Genomic DNA, 16,339 nt, shown 5'->3' with positions numbered 1-16,339 from the left:
GGTGTCGCGAGTGATGCCAAAATCTGAATGGCCAAATTCATGGTATGGTGGCAGGCTTAAAATAAACTAATAATAATTCACTTTTGCCAAAATTTTGACCATTGCTTTTAAATATTTTAAGCACAATATGCTATAAAAAACCTACAGGATACCCGGGAAATAACGTTTGCCATGAACTTTCACAACTTTCTGTTGTGAAAAACTAATAATATGTGAGGAAGTGACCAGGTATCCCAAGTTCACTGAACTAGCCTAATGAGAATCTACACCTGTCACCTGGTAGAGCTAATTAGGAACGCCGCGAGACATTCCACTACTGTTCAGTAAAAATGAGCGTAGGCTATGGTCTATTTTAATTATTTTCAAATCAATGTAATGTTAAATGTTAGGAAATACTATTGAACAAAGGATAGCAACTTAACCATAACCTTAATTAAATTAAGTTTAAGTTATTTTGATGTGACCAAAATGCCGGCGTGACTTCTATCATGTTTCTCTCACAGTTCGAGAACAATCTCCAACAGGCTTTTGCCAAAAATAATGTCCAAACAGTCATTGAAGTATTTGCCACGGAAAAACTTTTCAAATCATTCGCAGATCGACTGGAGAAAATCGTCATCAAGGTAGGCCTATACGCTACACATTAATTATGTCAGTAAAGTTAGCCTACCCACATATTAACTTTAAATCATTTGAATCACAAAAGACTAGGCCAAGTTATCTGTCAATGTAGGCTAATGTGCTGCTAAACTCGATTTCAGGAACTGGATAAAAATCTATTTAAAAACGTCATCCTGATTCTCAAAGCCATTGAAAAAGCAATGGAGCAAGACCCGGATTGCTTTCACACACTTGTTCAACAAGGCCTTGTTGTAATGATGAGTATCCTGTCAACTTGTGATCATTTTCAAACCATTACTTCTCAGTTTTGTTCTGAATTAATGGTGCTTGAATGAATGTTGCTCTTGCCTCCCCTGGCTTCTAGACTAGCCTACAACAGTTTCTTAAACATTCCCTATCTGTTGTCTGCGTTTACCTACATGCTCACTTGGTATGAGAGGACAATGGAGCAAATAATCCTGAGTGAAGAAGCAACTCCAGAGCAGATGACTTTCCTAGAGGCTTTCTATGATATTGCTGTGGTAGGTAGTTACAGCTCTTGCAGTCCATTGAAAAAGCTGTTCTGTGTTCACCTGGCCAAATACTAAATAAGATCATCCATTGATTGAAATGGTGGCAAATCCACTTATATGTAGACACTACACTACACAAATAATTATAGAATAATAAATATGAGGTATTGTGATTCTGTTGAGGATTTAAGGTTAGTAGTAATGTTTCTTTTTGAGTAATTTAGTGAATTAACCACTATTTACTTTTCCCAGAAACTTTCTCATGGCATTATTGAAGGTTGTATGCCTTTATTTATTTATCTATCTATCTATCTATCTATCTATCTATTTGTTTATTAATTTCACTCATTTACTACTCCGGTAAATGCAACACAATTGATCTGTTTGTGACTTCTGCAGGCAAAGCTACAATCAGGACTCTTCTTATTCTGCGCTTTGGGGCTCTTGTGGCAGATGAGAGGGCAAACTACAAACTTCGCCTTGATGTAGGATCAAAGACCATAGATACTTGACTGATAATGTCATAGCTATAACAAGAAAGAATGCTTTTTTCAGTTTTCACATAGAAGAACTTTTACATTTTCTGTATCTTACATGCCAAGGCTGATTTTATTATTATTATTATTATTATTATTATTATTATTATTATTATTATGATCTATTTTTGACCTATGAAGATTTTTCATAGCCCAGACTGTTATCCAGAGATGCTTTGTGATTGATATCGTGCAGAACACTCACAATCTATTCTCGAATTTATCTATTGAACAATCAATTCTGATTGATCGGTCAGAAAAGATGTCCGTGGAAACAAAGGACTATCATTTTCCCTTGATACTATACAAATGCAGTACATTTGATGGAGGACCACAGCACGCAAGGGATGTAAAGCTTTGGTGCTAATAATGTAATGCTGCACATAAACTTAGAGGGATGGTTCCATCATTTGTAAAAGGCTTTCTTTTGCCGTCTTTCTAGGCCATTCAGACAATTAACTCCATGGTGGATGGGATTTCCAAGGATGACCGGCGAGATATTTGTCAATGCTCTTCTCTTTCTCAGCTCCTGTAAGTTTATTTTTGTAATGCCCCTACTAAATCCACTTGTTTCATTTTTTTCCCCCCAAAACATACTGTTGTAAATATGTTGTGGAACTAAATCCCGCTGTAATTATGGAAAGAAAAGTTTTTAAGTTTAAATTTCACCAAGTGGTACCTTGTACCTAGTTGTGGGTTTGCTATAAGACAAGAATCTAGAAAGACCCGCCACCTAGCCCATCTCTGTACTGTGATGGACAAATAAGGAGGGGAAAGTTTGTCCTCTCAAACCCCCTCAATTCCAAATGTAGTGGCAGAACATTGCCCTCTTGTGGGCAGTCAGGGTTGCTGCACTTTCAGATCGACAAATGCTTGCCCAGTTCAGCTTACTCACCCAGCAGCAGTATTGAGTTGTGAAAAGCCTTACAAACACCAACAAAAATGCAGCTGGCTTTGATAAATGACTTGCTAGCCTGATTTATATAAGAATTTTGGCAATGTTGTGTTGTAAAAGCCTTTTTTGCATTTGTTTGGTCCAACTCGCCACATAACTGCAGAGTGCATCGCCTATAGTGTGGGTTCATGGTTTTGCATACTGTACGATGGAAAGTAAATTGATGTTACCAGTGCTAATGGTCTTTAAAAAAACATGCTTCAAAAGTGCACAGACTGTTGCACATTGACAAATGCATTGAAGTGGTCAAGGTGTTAAATTATTGCATAATGTACAGTATACTCTGTACATTTCAGTATCAGAAAAACAATCAGAAGAACTGAATACTGATGTAGGCCTAGTGAAAACATATCACATTAATAATATTTGATTCTATTTATCTTGGTAAAAATCTGAGTTAAAATACTTTCATGTTGCTGTTGTGTCCCCACATTGTTCAGTCTTGACCTATGCAAAAGTTTTTGCATATTAATCAAAAATATTTAATAGCACATGCAAACAAATCTATATCTGTAGACACATTCATAAACAAAAAGGTCATTCTAAAACTTGCACAGCTGTGTGTAATTATGCATGATTTCATGAATTATACTTTATCTTTATTCCAGGGAAGACTTTGCCAATGCTTTGTTGAAAGGTGGAGGTAAGCTGTCTTTTTAATATGTATTTTTCAGTTGACCTAAAACCTGGACTGCATCTTTTAAATTAATGTCCTACAGCTGTATTCACACTCCTACAGATTATGAGTTTCAGGTTGCTGTGACTGAGGCACTGTCACGCATGACCGTAAAGAGGACAAGAGAGGACATTGCCCACAAGTGGTTTGGTGACAAAGGACTGGCATCCTCTTTTATTGGTATTAAATACGGAGAGTTCGAAACAGTAGGTTCCTATGTTCTTTAACCAAAGATTATTTTTTAATTAAAGTGGTCATGACTTGCTCTAGCTTGTAGTGACCTGTTTGTTATTGTTAAAGGATTGCCGGATATTTCTAAATGAAGTAAATCTCTCATTTGGAGATGAAAGAAGGTATGTCACAATATTTGTGCAGTAACACCATTTAATTATCATTAATAATATTGATTTTCTTTTATCTGAACTCATTTAAGGACTGTTCCTGCAGGGCTGACCCAAACCTGTTATCTTTTCCAGAGTTTTCACATTTCCCTGCTCAAGAGTGTTTCTTGGCCCTACTGAGGTGAGTGTTGAAGAGCAGTGTGTTTATGATCCTACTTTATCTGCATTGTCCCCCTAATGTCTATATTCTGATCAGCTTTACAAGCCTGATGATGTACACCTCAAGGAGTTCTGGGTGGATTTCAACGTTGGTTCATCCTGCATCACCTTCTCTGTGGATGATCCAGAGGTAAGGTCTTTTTGAAGGTCATCTTCGTTTTTTTTTTGTGTGCTCTGAACATACAGTGATGGATGTTTAATGAAATCACTGTCTCTTATAATTGATTAAGTCTTTTTTATTTATAATTGGTTATCTCTGTTTTTTCCCTTGTGTAGCCCTTGACATTTGAATGTCACACTCTTGTCTTATTAAAGCCCCAACTCTAAGAGCACTTTGTTAACTCCAGCAGATGTCTTGGGTCTACTCTGTGACTGGTTGTCTTGGCATTGAGAAATGTAGTGCTGCAGGTACATGAGAACAGCTTAACATGTGCTGTACTGTATGCTCTGTCTGTGTGTTCCAGAACTCTCTCTGGGGGTCTATCTGCTTGGTGAAGACATCTGTTCGATTCTATGAACTGTCAAGTGAGTGCCTAACTGTGTGTGCTTTCTTGGTCCTGATCAATAAAAAGCCACTAGGGTTGCCATTTTGTATTTGCACTCTCTCACTCTTTCTCACTCTCTCATACTCTCACTCAAAGCAGTGACTGACCAACTACTCCTGACTATCTGGACCACCAGTCCTGTTGTCCCCTATGGAAAACTTTCAGGCCAGACGGTGTATATGTACTTCTCGCCATGCCTTGATATTGCATCTGCTTTACAGAAAGTCTTTGGGGATATACCACAACCCAAGGTGTGTAAAACGTGCTAAGTGTGACATTATATATAGAATGCACTGCAACAAAATGCATCCTTTGTGCACAAATGCTTTTCTGCATTCTCTTCGTATTTTGTAGACAAAAGGAATTGCATTATTGCTTGGTTTCATAATAAGTTAATACATCGTATTGCAAAAAATTAAATCTGAATGCACCCAAATATGTTATTCACAAATATGTGCCTCATAGGTAGATGCATTCTATATGATGTATCTAAAACACTGTTAATACATCAAAACGACTGAATAAATATAAGGTATATAATATGTATTTCTATGGACTGTATAAGGAGCTAATGCAACATCATTAAATGATTAAGGGCTCAGTACCAGAAAGACAAACAGCCCCTCTGGCCTCCTACATTGAAGACTCCTCCTCAGGTGTGTAGATTTCTGCACAATCAGCTTCATGGTGTTATCTGTGTTCTCAATGCCCATAACTTTAACATAACTATTTATATATGTGTCATATCCAGAACCTCCTGGTCCAGTAACAGAGGATTCTCCAAGGTAAGCATACATCCTCCAGAATTATTGGCACCTTAGGTAAAGTTGACTAAAAACAGGTATAGAAAATAATCTTTTGCTGGTTTACAATGAAAAGAAAAAAATCAAACCTCGAAGGGAAGCAAATTTATACTGAGAAAAAGGAAAATCTCATAAATAAATAAATATGTTCAACAAGAACAAATTGCCCCCAATTATTGGCAACCACTAGAAAACAGACACAAAATAGAACAGAAGCATTTCTTATCTAATTTCAACTTTAATCAGAGCGTCGGAAATTTCAGAAGTAGTTCATGACTTTCTTTTTCACTAAGGTATGAAAATAAAGTGACAGAGGTTAGTCATTTTCGCAAGAAGATACACTTAATTTAAATAAAAAGTTGACATTGTGGGCCAGATGTACGTACATTTGCGAACGTAGCGTTATCAGCGTCATGGACACACAGCAGATTGCGAACGCTGTCAGACCCAAGTTTCCGTCGTATTTATCAATCGTTCAATCCTTAGTGTACACTGCGCCTTTCTCTGCCTTTCTCCGCCCATAAACGCAATTTACGAACGTCCACAACTGAATGGCAGCGCCTACATACAAGCGCAGTTGAATGAAGTTAACTGATGACAACATTAAAAAGAATCAAACATTTAGCGATCATGAAATAATACCATACATGATAAGATGTAAACAAGCAGGGAGATAATGAAGATCAGTAGTTCTACTCAAACTACTTGTGCACGTAGGCTATGGAAGATTGGTCAAATCTAGCAAGTAGGAAAGTTTAAGTGAAAGACGTGAAAGTGAAAGTAGACTAAGCCATTCGAAAGGCCAACGAAAGTTAAGGTTGCTTTTGGTAGTACAAATACTTTCACCACAAAAACTGGTGCTCTAAATAGCGATTCTGTTGTCTTTGAAAGGTTCTCTTATTAACGCATTGAACTGCAATTTGGATTAACACCTGCTTTTACTAGGCGGAAGTATTTAGGCGCAGAATAGACGCTTTCAGGAGCAGTCTTTGTACATACCGCGGAATACATAACTAGGCGCTCTTTACTCTTCCCCTCCCATCTTTTTACGCTAAACTCCCACTTTCCCCTGGTTCCTCCCATGAATGCATAATGCATGACATGACAGTCGCAATCTGCCACTTTCAGCTCCCGCGACAGGCAGTTTGCGCTTTTACATCATTGCGGCCTGTTTGTAGGCTACATACCTCGCAATGATTTTACACGCACATTGCGAAACAAATACGCCTGAAATGGGCGCAAAAGCGTTAGTACATCTGGCCATGTGTGTTGCCATTTGTAATGCAGAGAATGACTATTAAAACTAGGTACTTTGTTGAAAATGCCTATATTTACAGTTAAAACAACAATTAAAAGGTTCTGATCAACTGGAAATGTGACAATATGCTTGCACAAAGACCCATGGCTATCTTGTCCCCACACACAGTATGGAGGATGGTAAGATATGCAAAAATGTCCATAAGAACCACTGTTGGAGAGTTACAGAAGGTATCATACAAGGAGGATACAAGGTATCATCTTGGTGTCACCATGTCCCTCAAAAAATCTTCAAAAGAGACCTCACTGCTATTTAGAGAGCATGCCAGGTAAAAGCCGTTCCAGTCATTTTATTACAAAAGTAAATGACAGGGGTTACTGAATGATACAGTGATTTTGTCTGGAAGTGTGGTTTATTGGCAGATTAAATGAAAATTGCCCTCTTTGGCAAGAAACGCCTTAGGTGCCTTTGGCGTACATAGAAGAATGACTATACTGAAAAGAACCCCATGGCTAAAGGGAATTATGGTGGAGGGGCTGTGATATTGTGGCGCTGTTTGTATTCCCAAAGGCCTTGGGAAACTTATTGAGGTGTATGGTGTCAATCTCTGCCAAGACACCACAACAAGTGGGTCATGACAGGACATGACAAGTGGGTCATTACTGGATCATTAATGAGGTCAATGAACCAATGAACCAAAGCAAAATCTAGATCAAAATAAAAATGATTTACTGAACACAAAATCAAGCTTCAGCCTTTGCCATCTCAGTCCTCTGATCTAATCTCCATAGAATAACTGTGGGGTGAGTCAAAGAGGACAATATACAAGTGTGGACCTACAGTAGGAATCTGGAATCTGGAGATTTTGTAAAGACGATTAGTCTTAAATCCCTTGCTTTGTATTCTCCAACTTTATGGGGTGTCCTAGGATAATATTACAAGCTGTTTTATTGGCAAAGGGAGGCTCAGTAAGGTATTACAAGCAGGTGCGCCAGTTATTGTAAATGGAGTGTTTTTGTGAGACAGTAATAAATTAGTGTCCCTTCAATGTTAGATTTTTCCTCATTGTTTTCATTGTGAAGAAATTACCAACAGGTTATTTTCGTATACCTGTTCTTATTTAACTTTAGCAGAGATGCCAATAATTCTGGAGGGTATGTTCAAATGCCATGTTGTAATTATCTATGGATTTACATAGACAGACATAGACCTCCATTGATAAACCATGAGAACTAATCATTCGCCCTGTTTTGCATAGTCCACAGATTACGAACGAAGACACAGAGGTAGAGAACATTTCATTATTTTCACACCGTCTTTACACACAGGTTAATGAATTGCATAATTTTACTACTAAGAATCTTTTTGTTTGTGTATCACTTCTCTCTGAGTAGATGAGCCAGGCGGAGGTGTCCGTACAACAGTGAGTGACTGATTGACATCTCCACAGTAGAAACACTGAGGAGAAGCTTTACAGTAGGCTACTCCCCAGTATGTTGTCATGCATGTGTGTGCTGCAGATTGATGTGTTGTTCTGTCATTTTATTTCCATTGTCCAGAGAGGAAGAAAGCACCCCCACACAAGATGTCTTCCTGATGCGCAATGACTCTGACACAGAGGTTGAATTGATGTGTATATACTTCATAATGTCACCTCTTCCTTCTGTCTTTCTTTTTTTTCTGTCATATGTTTTATCTTTTTCTCTGTCTCTCTCTCTCTCACATATCAAGACAGTACCTCTCGGGCTTCTTTCTCCACTCACTCTGTCAGTTTGTGTATTTCAATCTTTCACTGTCCCCAGTCTGTCTTTTCTCTTCTTTCTAAGTTTTTCTCTTTCAGTAACAGGGAACAAACTTAACATAAGATAAGTGTTATACTTCTGTTCTTGTGGAGAACAATTCAGCTTGCTCGCTAGATGTGTCCTTAACACATTAACCAAACTATCTTAGGTTGAAGTAAAACACAATCTTGAACCCACAAGACGCTTATCAAAGCGCTCACAAGTCACAAAGCCAGACAATGTGTCATTCTGGACTGCTTTGAAGATTTATAAGGTCAGTGTCTTCACAGAGCTGGGGTTTTTGGCACTAGCTGTTCAAATTTATATGATCATAAAGTTGTCCTTTATCAGTGGGGTTGTTTTCCCAATTTGTTGGAGTTTTGAGTGGGAGAGGGAATCAAGACATTGAAATATCACCCCAAACTCTAGCTAATTTGTCCTTTTTAGTGGCAAATTTCAATAAGCCCAATACCCAGTTAAGCATTTCTGTTGTCAAACAGCATTTTTGTTAAAATTGCTGTCTGTTTTTTTTCTTTTTGTGTGTTTGTTTATTTGTTATCCAGGTAATGAGGGCAAGAACAAGATTTCTCAGCAAGCCCGCCTCCACAAATGTGTATGACCACATTTCACTACATGGTTTATAACTAAATGTTTTTAGAGGACATTCCAACTCAACTTGGGAGGTGGTGGGGGAGGGGGGGTTCTTATTTACCATTTCTCATATTAATCTCTAAGCTCTCTTAAATATTTAGACATTATGCCAGATAGCATACAGCTAGATATTTTCTGTTGTTTGAGGATGGCCTGTTTTCATGCCTGCTCAACCCAAGACTGAGCCGGCATCCTGCCTCACACTACATGCAAACAGTCTTGTGAAGTGATCCCACATAAATTATGGAAACAGCTGTGTCAATGGTAGGCAGTAATCATTGGATAAAAGTCGTCCTATTATTTGCAGGTCTCATCCGACTGTCTCGGCCAGCACAACTGAGAAGAAAGTTCCACAGAAGGTAAACACAATTTCTCCATGCGACTAAACCACTGTGATGTTTGCTGTGTTATGTTATGTTTGTTTCATCTACAAAATATGCAGATTTTCCCGAGACTAAATACAAGTATTGTATTCAGTGTTATGTTTCGAAAACAAATACCTGTGTTCCATGTCATGTCTTCACTTGTTTAATCAAGTAAGATTATGTAAAATGTGTTTCCTTATGTAGACCAGAGGGGAAGGGTCCAACTGGGCTGACCTTGAGGGGAACAGCATTGCCACAGACAAGCTCAGCCCCTGCCACACTAGCACACCCACATGCACCTACACCAGGAAGAAACCAAAGGTCAAAGGTCGACTGAGGGGTAACTACAGTCAGTCTTTTCTGCTTCAGTTATGGCGCATCCTCCTGTGACGTAAGGATTTTATTTAAAGACCACCAGTCCTTGAATATGTCTCACCAGGTTCACCAGTCAAAGCACTAGTTCATGAATAGAGTTTGTTTGAGTGAATTATTCCACTCTCAAAGGCTTCAGGCATGTCATCATGGACTTATTTGGCACTTTGAACAGTACTGTTCACCCAAATTCATGTCAAGTCCTCTACACAGCCTACACTCTGGTCTGTTCTCTATCTAAATTCACTCCATTCACTATTTTAATTGTTTTCTTCTGTCTTTTTAGATTTTATTGTTGTGTTTTTATATTTTATTTGATTTCCTTCACCTTTTTAAACAATTTTTAACTGACTCCACCTTGTGCTTTATGGATTTTAACAATTATTTTCTTTTTATGACTTATCTGTTTTATAACTTTATCTTTTAATCTTTAACCTATTCTCCTTCTTTTTCTTTTATCTTTGGCCACTATGCTTTTATTTAATACTGCTTGCTATTCTCTCATTGTGTAAAGCACATTGAATTACCTTTGTGTATAAAATGCACTATATAAATAAACTTGCCTTGCCTTGAGATGCACTACCCATCCATTCTACTCCATTATAGACATAATATCAGCTGAGATTATTTGCATTACATTATGTGCTTACATAATTGCAAAAGGGTTCTACAATGTTTTCTCAATTAGCCTTTTAAAATGATTAGTAAACAGAATGTGCCTTTGGAACATTGGATGAATGGTTGCTGATAATGGGTAATGTAGATATTGCATTAAAGATCAGCCATTTCTTTCTACAACAGTTGAGAACCCTTTTGCAATATCACAGAATACCTCATACCAACCTCAAGTTTCTTGAGAAATTTAATGATCAGTTTCTTGAACTTTAATCATCCAATCGGAACCGGTTATGTGGTTTCCCTGCAACATTGCTCAATCTGGGCATGCACTGACGATGTCAGAGACTTGTCTCCACTATGTACCGCTTGACAAGTTCAACTGTGTCTTTTTGAGTGCATCTCTGATACAGTATTTAGGCTATGAGATCTAACAGACAAGTCAGCAAATTGATCTGTTGACTGTTTGCAGGTTATGGCATGTCACATAGGCAGAGAAAAGCTATTGCTCTCAAACATTGTCCATTTAATCAACATGTCAATCAATCAGTGGTAGGCCTACTGATGAAGGAATACATTAAATAAATAGATATGGATGGTTTGCAAAGTGATATGTTCCTTTTAAATGGTACGTTTAGTACTTTCAAAATGCATATTCAGTGTTTTGTTTTGATACATGGTTTGGCTGTGTATTTTGTAGTTTTGTAATTTTGCTGAATTTTGCCTATCCCTACCGACAGCTAGAGCAGCCAGGCAGCTACAGTGTTACACTCTGGGGGTATATTTAAGATAATGTCCCCATAGTATAGCACTGTAGCTGCCTGGCTGTTCAAGCTGTTGGCTACAGCAACTCGAACTAGGTAGCACTAATTGTTTTCGGGCCCCTGCCTAGAGCCTGCCTTGCCGGCGGTGTACCTGCTTTAAGTGATTTTGTTTTCTTCTCGCTCTAGTCCTGCCTCTATCATCCCCCAGTAGTGGAGAGGAGGACCATGTTAAGGTAATGGACGTCTCTGCTGTCATTCTGTCATGACCATGAAGCATCTCAAACATAGCTAGAACAATGACAATGTGTTTAGATTCATCTTACATTTACATCTGTTCATTTGGCAGGTGCTTTTTAACCTGACTCTGGCCAGATGAATTTCGTTCCGCCTAGCTCCACTCATCCATCTGGGATCAATCCATTGGAGTGTTGCTTCAGAAGGCTGGGCCTAATCAAAAATTGCTTGCATATGATTGGATAAGCCACTTGTCCGTCATCTATTGACGTGCTACTTCAACCACTCACATCAAAGCCAACCCGTGACGCTGATAACAGTCTCACAGTCGCTTCTACGCTATGTCACATTTATGAAACTCCCGCCCTGCGTCCTGATTGGCTCTACCATAAAATCTGGTGCAGAAATCACTCTCAATGGAAGAGGTCCCAGATGGATGTGAGGGAAGCTAGGCGGAGCTAAGTGGAACGAAATTCATCTGGCGAGAGTCAGGTTAGGTGCTTTTATCCAAAGCATCTTACAATAGAATAAGATTTAAGCTGCAGTGCATAGGAGAGCTTAGCTATGAATTACCACTGCATCTGCCAATACCAGTACTGGAGGATAGGAGTGGTGACATTAATAGTTAGTGTGGTTGGTGGAAAAAGTGATAAAAGGGTAAAGTAGAGGAAGGAAGAGAGGGAGATGGAGAGGAAGTAGAGGAGAGAAGAGGTGCAGGAGGGAAGATCATGGGAAGTGTGCATCAGGTGTGATCATCTTTTTCTTCTTTTTTTAGTATATATTTTTTTGCCTTTTTTGCCTTCATTCTGATAGGACAGTGAAGAGGCAGACAGGAAGTGGGTGGGAGAGAGAGATGGGGTGGGATGGGGAAATGACCCGGCTCCGACTCAAACCAGGCTCCTCATGGGCACTTGGACCTAATATGGTATGAGCACTGTAATCAGTTGCGCCAGAGCCCCCCACCCCAACCCCCCAGGTGTGATCTTTTATTGCAGCTTAACATGATTATGCCTATATTTAGTTTGAGATCAATAAGATATGTATTCATCAGTCAGTCTATCAACCTTTCAATCTGACTGTTTGGTTATTATAGACCAAGACTGGCAGCAGATTAAATGTAATTTTGGGATTAATACTGTTATTGTCTGTATTAATCCCTGACACAGTCTTGACTATTATGATGCAAGGAAAAATAACCAACCATGTATCAGATGATCTTGGTAGTTATTCAGCCTACTGTGATATTCATGATGTGAAGAGTAAAGCCCTGGTTGTAAATTTCCACTTGTGGTGCTCTTTCACAGACTTTGTCATCAATCCAAAAGACATCAGCTGCTAATCTACAGGTCATTTCTGAAATCTCTGAATGTGAGAAGGGCCAGACAGACGCGATGGCCGACTCAGGTAAAGTTTCTCCAACTGATAGAAGTCTGAGTACGTATGAGTACAGGAATAAAATTAACTGTTTATATGTTCATGCATCAACTATTGTGGTCCTTTTTAGGATTCCTTGAGCTGTCGGTCCTTGACAGCACCATACCTGAAACTCTACCCTGTGACCTGGCTGATAAGGTGCTCTTTTGTGAAGAAAACTTAATTTGTTCATACACTAAAATTATCTGGTGCTAAGTGGCTTGAACCTTTGTCTAGTTTAAAGTTGCATAAAAATAATTTAACTTTGATGTCCTTAGGAAAGTGCACTTGCTCAAGAATCATCATTTCAATCAAGAAAAAGGCCCCTCAAGAGTCCAGGTTTGTTTTGGGTGAAGTTTAAAGTCAGTAAAGTTGGGGCCAGCAGCTATTGGGAAGTGTTTTCTGAAATCCACAAGCTATATGGGACATTTAATGCCGAAATATTCTCTATTTCCAGAGCCTTCTGTGATCCAGAGGAGAGAGCAGACAGGAGTAGGCCTGCAGTCCAGAGGCCTATTCCACTCCCATCCACAAGAGGGGGCAGCAGGTATGTTCTGGAATTTGCACACCATTGTAACTGTCCTAGGCATGCTGAGTGCTGAGCCAGGGAGAAAATCACATTAGAGTTGCATTCTACCTGTAATATGTGTTTGTGTGTGTATGTGACAAAATCATGACCAGGTCTGCATAGTGAGAAACCTCAGGAACATACTGATAAGCATACTGATAATCTGACATCTGATAATCTTTTTTGTATTTTATATTTTATATTAATTCAGTTAGGAAATAAACAATTCTAAGCTGACACATTTCAGTCACATCCAGAAACATGTCACGTTCCTGTGTGTGGTGCTCATTAACAACTCCAGCTCTGTAAATGAGTTCAACTGAATCAAGTCTCAACAGTCCTCCATTATTGTCAAATGTACCTAAATTTACCTTCTTTACTGATGAATAAATGCACCAAGATATTAATTAATGCGGAATTTTGCAATGTTCCCTTATCCAAACCTGTCATGACATTTTTTCATGACATGAAGAGCAAACGTCATTCATGCGTTGTGCACATGTCCTACGCCAGAGAATGTGACATGGCCTGGGTTCCGTTAACCCCAGCCAGCAATCGGCTGAATGGCCTAAGCGTGGCTTTGTCTTGAGAGAGGATCACCCCACCGTTCCCTTTTGAGTTTCCCAACATCCTTGCCACCTGGGCATGGTGCCAGGCTGGCATACGCGTTTGCCAGACCCACTCTCCTTTTATTATGCAGCTCCAAACAGAGCAACTGGTGGAACACTCGCTAGCACCTACTGGGTACACGGGTTCACTCTGGAACAACATCCTGAGATGCCTGTTTGTTATGCTCATCACTGACCAAGTAGTAGAAGTTGCAGGAAGACATTTTGTTAAATAATTTAGAAACAAGTTAGAAGGGGTGATGCTGCAGGTCATATATAGTTGTTATAGTATTTGCACATAGTATTTAGAGACTGTTCTCAAGAGAAATGTTTCATGAAACACATTAAAATGAATCTCTCTTTGATTTGACACTTTTGTAATTGTCTTTTTAAATTACTCATTGTGCAGACCCTGTAATGGCAGATGAGGAGGACTCTGAGGCAGATATCATGGGTCCTGATGTGATCTCCGCTTTCCGGAGCTTCAAGTCTCAGCTGCTGGACCACGTCTTTGTAATGTTTTGTCCCAAACCAACCCACACACTCTGTACTGTGCACACTGTGCATTGAATATGCACGCTCCCAAAGGACTGTGGTTCTGAAAGCATGGTTTATAAGTGAGACTAATGGGGCCTTGGAGCTTTGAGTTTATAAACTGTGACTAATGGCCTCAAAATTCATTCACTTTCATTTCTATGATTCTCTGGTAGAGATGGAATTATCTGGTATATTTGTACTACTGCTTGCCAAACATATACCCCTTTAGTGTAAATATTGTATTATAATAAGCTTTATTTGCATAGCACCTTTCATACACAGAATGCAGCTCAGAGTGCTTCACATTTGGATCATTTAACATAATAATAATAATAATAATACAAACAAACAAAATGATAATTCTAAATCACTGATGTTTTATTTAAGTAAAAATGAGAGAGAATGAGAATTTGCAAGATGGTAAGGAGATAGATAGATACAACAAGGCATAGGCCTACAATACAATTAATGCAGTGAAAATAGGAAAACCCTGTAAATAGCAGCAGTAGGATGTAAAATAATGTGAAGAAATAGGCTACAAGATAAAAGTGTGTTAACTAAAATCTCTCATATACAGGTATGTTTTCAGGTCTTTTTTAAAGTTTGGATAGAACTACCCTGTTTTGTGTCAGCTCGTCATTGTGTCAATTGAAATGTCCTCATATAGTGGGTAGAATTATTCTTAATTCATTTTCAATCACTGTGCATCACACATTTGTTTTCCTATGCCACAGGCAAAATATCAGAAAATAGAGACAAGATCTCTACAGTCACTGTCTGATTGCCAGAACCAGGTGGTGACGCTTCTGAAAACTGTGCAAACTCAGCGGTGAGAACAAACCCTGTGCAATATGTTATCCAACTATGCAAGTTCCTGAAGAACAATAAACACCATTATTAGTATTGCACATTCGGCCAAACGTGGCCTGACCCATATGACGATGTGTTGAAATGATGAGTCACCGTAGCATTAAATTAGGCCCACTCAAGGTTTTTATCCAGAATATGTGATCCAGCATTTTGGACAATGCAGTTAATGCAGTTTCTTACACAGCAAGGGCATTGAGGTCTGATGACACTTCTTTGTTTACCTTTCTGCACTTTGAATCTATGCAAAACATTAGCAATTCTAGGAAAAGGTAATCCATATATTGCCTTAATGCAAACATTCTATCAACTACTGCTGAAACATTTTGTCGTATTCATGTCCACATACTAGAAATTATTTATATATTAGTTATTGTTGAAATGTGTGTGTGTGTGTGTGTGTGACACCGTTCGTGTCCAGGCTGCAGCTGCTGGAGAGGTTTGAGGAAGTGGTTGTGGAGCAGCTTGGGCGTCTGGAGCAGGATTGTCGTTCACTCAGGAACATCGAGCAGGAGACCATGGTCTGTATCACCACCACAGGCACAGAGCTGTTTACTGTATTCACATGATTCTCTTCTTTGCTTTACTTTGTCCAACACAGCTGTACAGTATCTGCTTGTGGAGGATATTCCTCTGCCCTCTCAGATCAGATGGGTTCAGGGGCGTTGGACTGAGGATGAAACCAGTACTGATTCCTATACCCCAAGAGGAGGGAGGGCCCTTGATAAGTCTGGAATATATTTTATTATATTTATTATGGGGGCCCATCAGGACTGCCTATGCATAGGGCCCAGGATCTTGTGCTACGCCCCTGGATGGGTTGCACACAGCCTTTGCTTGGTGCACTACATTAGCTGGTTGTGGTATGGTGTGGTAGGGTAGGGTGGGGTGGGGTGGGGCGAGGCATCGATGGTGCAATAATTCAAACAGTTTTCTGCTGTCTGATGTTGAAATTGAAACCTAGCTTTGTTGGACTTGAGTATATGAGTCAGCTGTGTTCTGATGTTTCTCAAACTCTTTTGCATACAGAGTGCATCAACCTGCCAGTGCTTTGCTACATGCACTGGTTCTCTGGAGGTCTGTTGTGAATATCTAACG

General features: G+C 39.2%; 1 protein-coding gene across 4 annotated transcripts in view; it reads left to right on the top strand.

Annotated features, from left to right (window-relative positions):
- The first annotated feature begins 256 nt into the window (after nucleotides 1-256).
- The window catches only part of sycp2l (synaptonemal complex protein 2-like), a 27,057-nt gene continuing 10,974 nt past the window's right edge, over nucleotides 257-16,339 (top strand). Inside the window, exons 1-31 of one of the 4 annotated variants that reach the window (XM_048266120.1) lie at nucleotides 257-335; nucleotides 504-623; nucleotides 762-878; nucleotides 1,041-1,142; nucleotides 1,386-1,410; nucleotides 1,533-1,618; nucleotides 2,112-2,200; nucleotides 3,233-3,267; nucleotides 3,364-3,506; nucleotides 3,601-3,653; nucleotides 3,777-3,822; nucleotides 3,898-3,990; nucleotides 4,325-4,385; nucleotides 4,502-4,656; nucleotides 5,001-5,061; nucleotides 5,157-5,190; nucleotides 7,725-7,752; nucleotides 7,861-7,889; nucleotides 8,026-8,086; nucleotides 8,417-8,521; nucleotides 8,811-8,860; nucleotides 9,206-9,257; nucleotides 9,468-9,603; nucleotides 11,201-11,247; nucleotides 12,553-12,652; nucleotides 12,753-12,820; nucleotides 12,940-13,000; nucleotides 13,119-13,208; nucleotides 14,247-14,350; nucleotides 15,109-15,203; nucleotides 15,663-15,762. In XM_048266120.1, coding sequence (XP_048122077.1) covers nucleotides 330-335; nucleotides 504-623; nucleotides 762-878; nucleotides 1,041-1,142; nucleotides 1,386-1,410; nucleotides 1,533-1,618; nucleotides 2,112-2,200; nucleotides 3,233-3,267; nucleotides 3,364-3,506; nucleotides 3,601-3,653; nucleotides 3,777-3,822; nucleotides 3,898-3,990; nucleotides 4,325-4,385; nucleotides 4,502-4,656; nucleotides 5,001-5,061; nucleotides 5,157-5,190; nucleotides 7,725-7,752; nucleotides 7,861-7,889; nucleotides 8,026-8,086; nucleotides 8,417-8,521; nucleotides 8,811-8,860; nucleotides 9,206-9,257; nucleotides 9,468-9,603; nucleotides 11,201-11,247; nucleotides 12,553-12,652; nucleotides 12,753-12,820; nucleotides 12,940-13,000; nucleotides 13,119-13,208; nucleotides 14,247-14,350; nucleotides 15,109-15,203; nucleotides 15,663-15,762 — 2,352 coding nt within the window. In that variant the 5' untranslated portion in view covers nucleotides 257-329. Of the gene's footprint in view, nucleotides 336-420; nucleotides 624-761; nucleotides 879-1,040; nucleotides 1,143-1,385; nucleotides 1,411-1,532; nucleotides 1,619-2,111; nucleotides 2,201-3,232; nucleotides 3,268-3,363; nucleotides 3,507-3,600; nucleotides 3,654-3,776; nucleotides 3,823-3,897; nucleotides 3,991-4,324; nucleotides 4,386-4,501; nucleotides 4,657-5,000; nucleotides 5,062-5,156; nucleotides 5,191-7,724; nucleotides 7,753-7,860; nucleotides 7,890-8,025; nucleotides 8,087-8,416; nucleotides 8,522-8,810; nucleotides 8,861-9,205; nucleotides 9,258-9,467; nucleotides 9,604-11,200; nucleotides 11,248-12,552; nucleotides 12,653-12,752; nucleotides 12,821-12,939; nucleotides 13,001-13,118; nucleotides 13,209-14,246; nucleotides 14,351-15,108; nucleotides 15,204-15,662; nucleotides 15,763-16,339 lie in introns of those variants that run through there. The other 3 variants (XM_048266119.1, XM_048266118.1, XM_048266121.1) reach the window with 3 other exon arrangements.

The sequence above is a fragment of the Alosa alosa genome, chromosome 16 (assembly GCF_017589495.1).
Source record: "Alosa alosa isolate M-15738 ecotype Scorff River chromosome 16, AALO_Geno_1.1, whole genome shotgun sequence".
Classification (NCBI taxonomy): Eukaryota; Metazoa; Chordata; class Actinopteri; order Clupeiformes; family Clupeidae; genus Alosa; species Alosa alosa.
The sequence above is the reverse complement of the archived record's forward strand: the minus strand, read 5'-3'. Positions and strand labels throughout refer to the sequence as shown.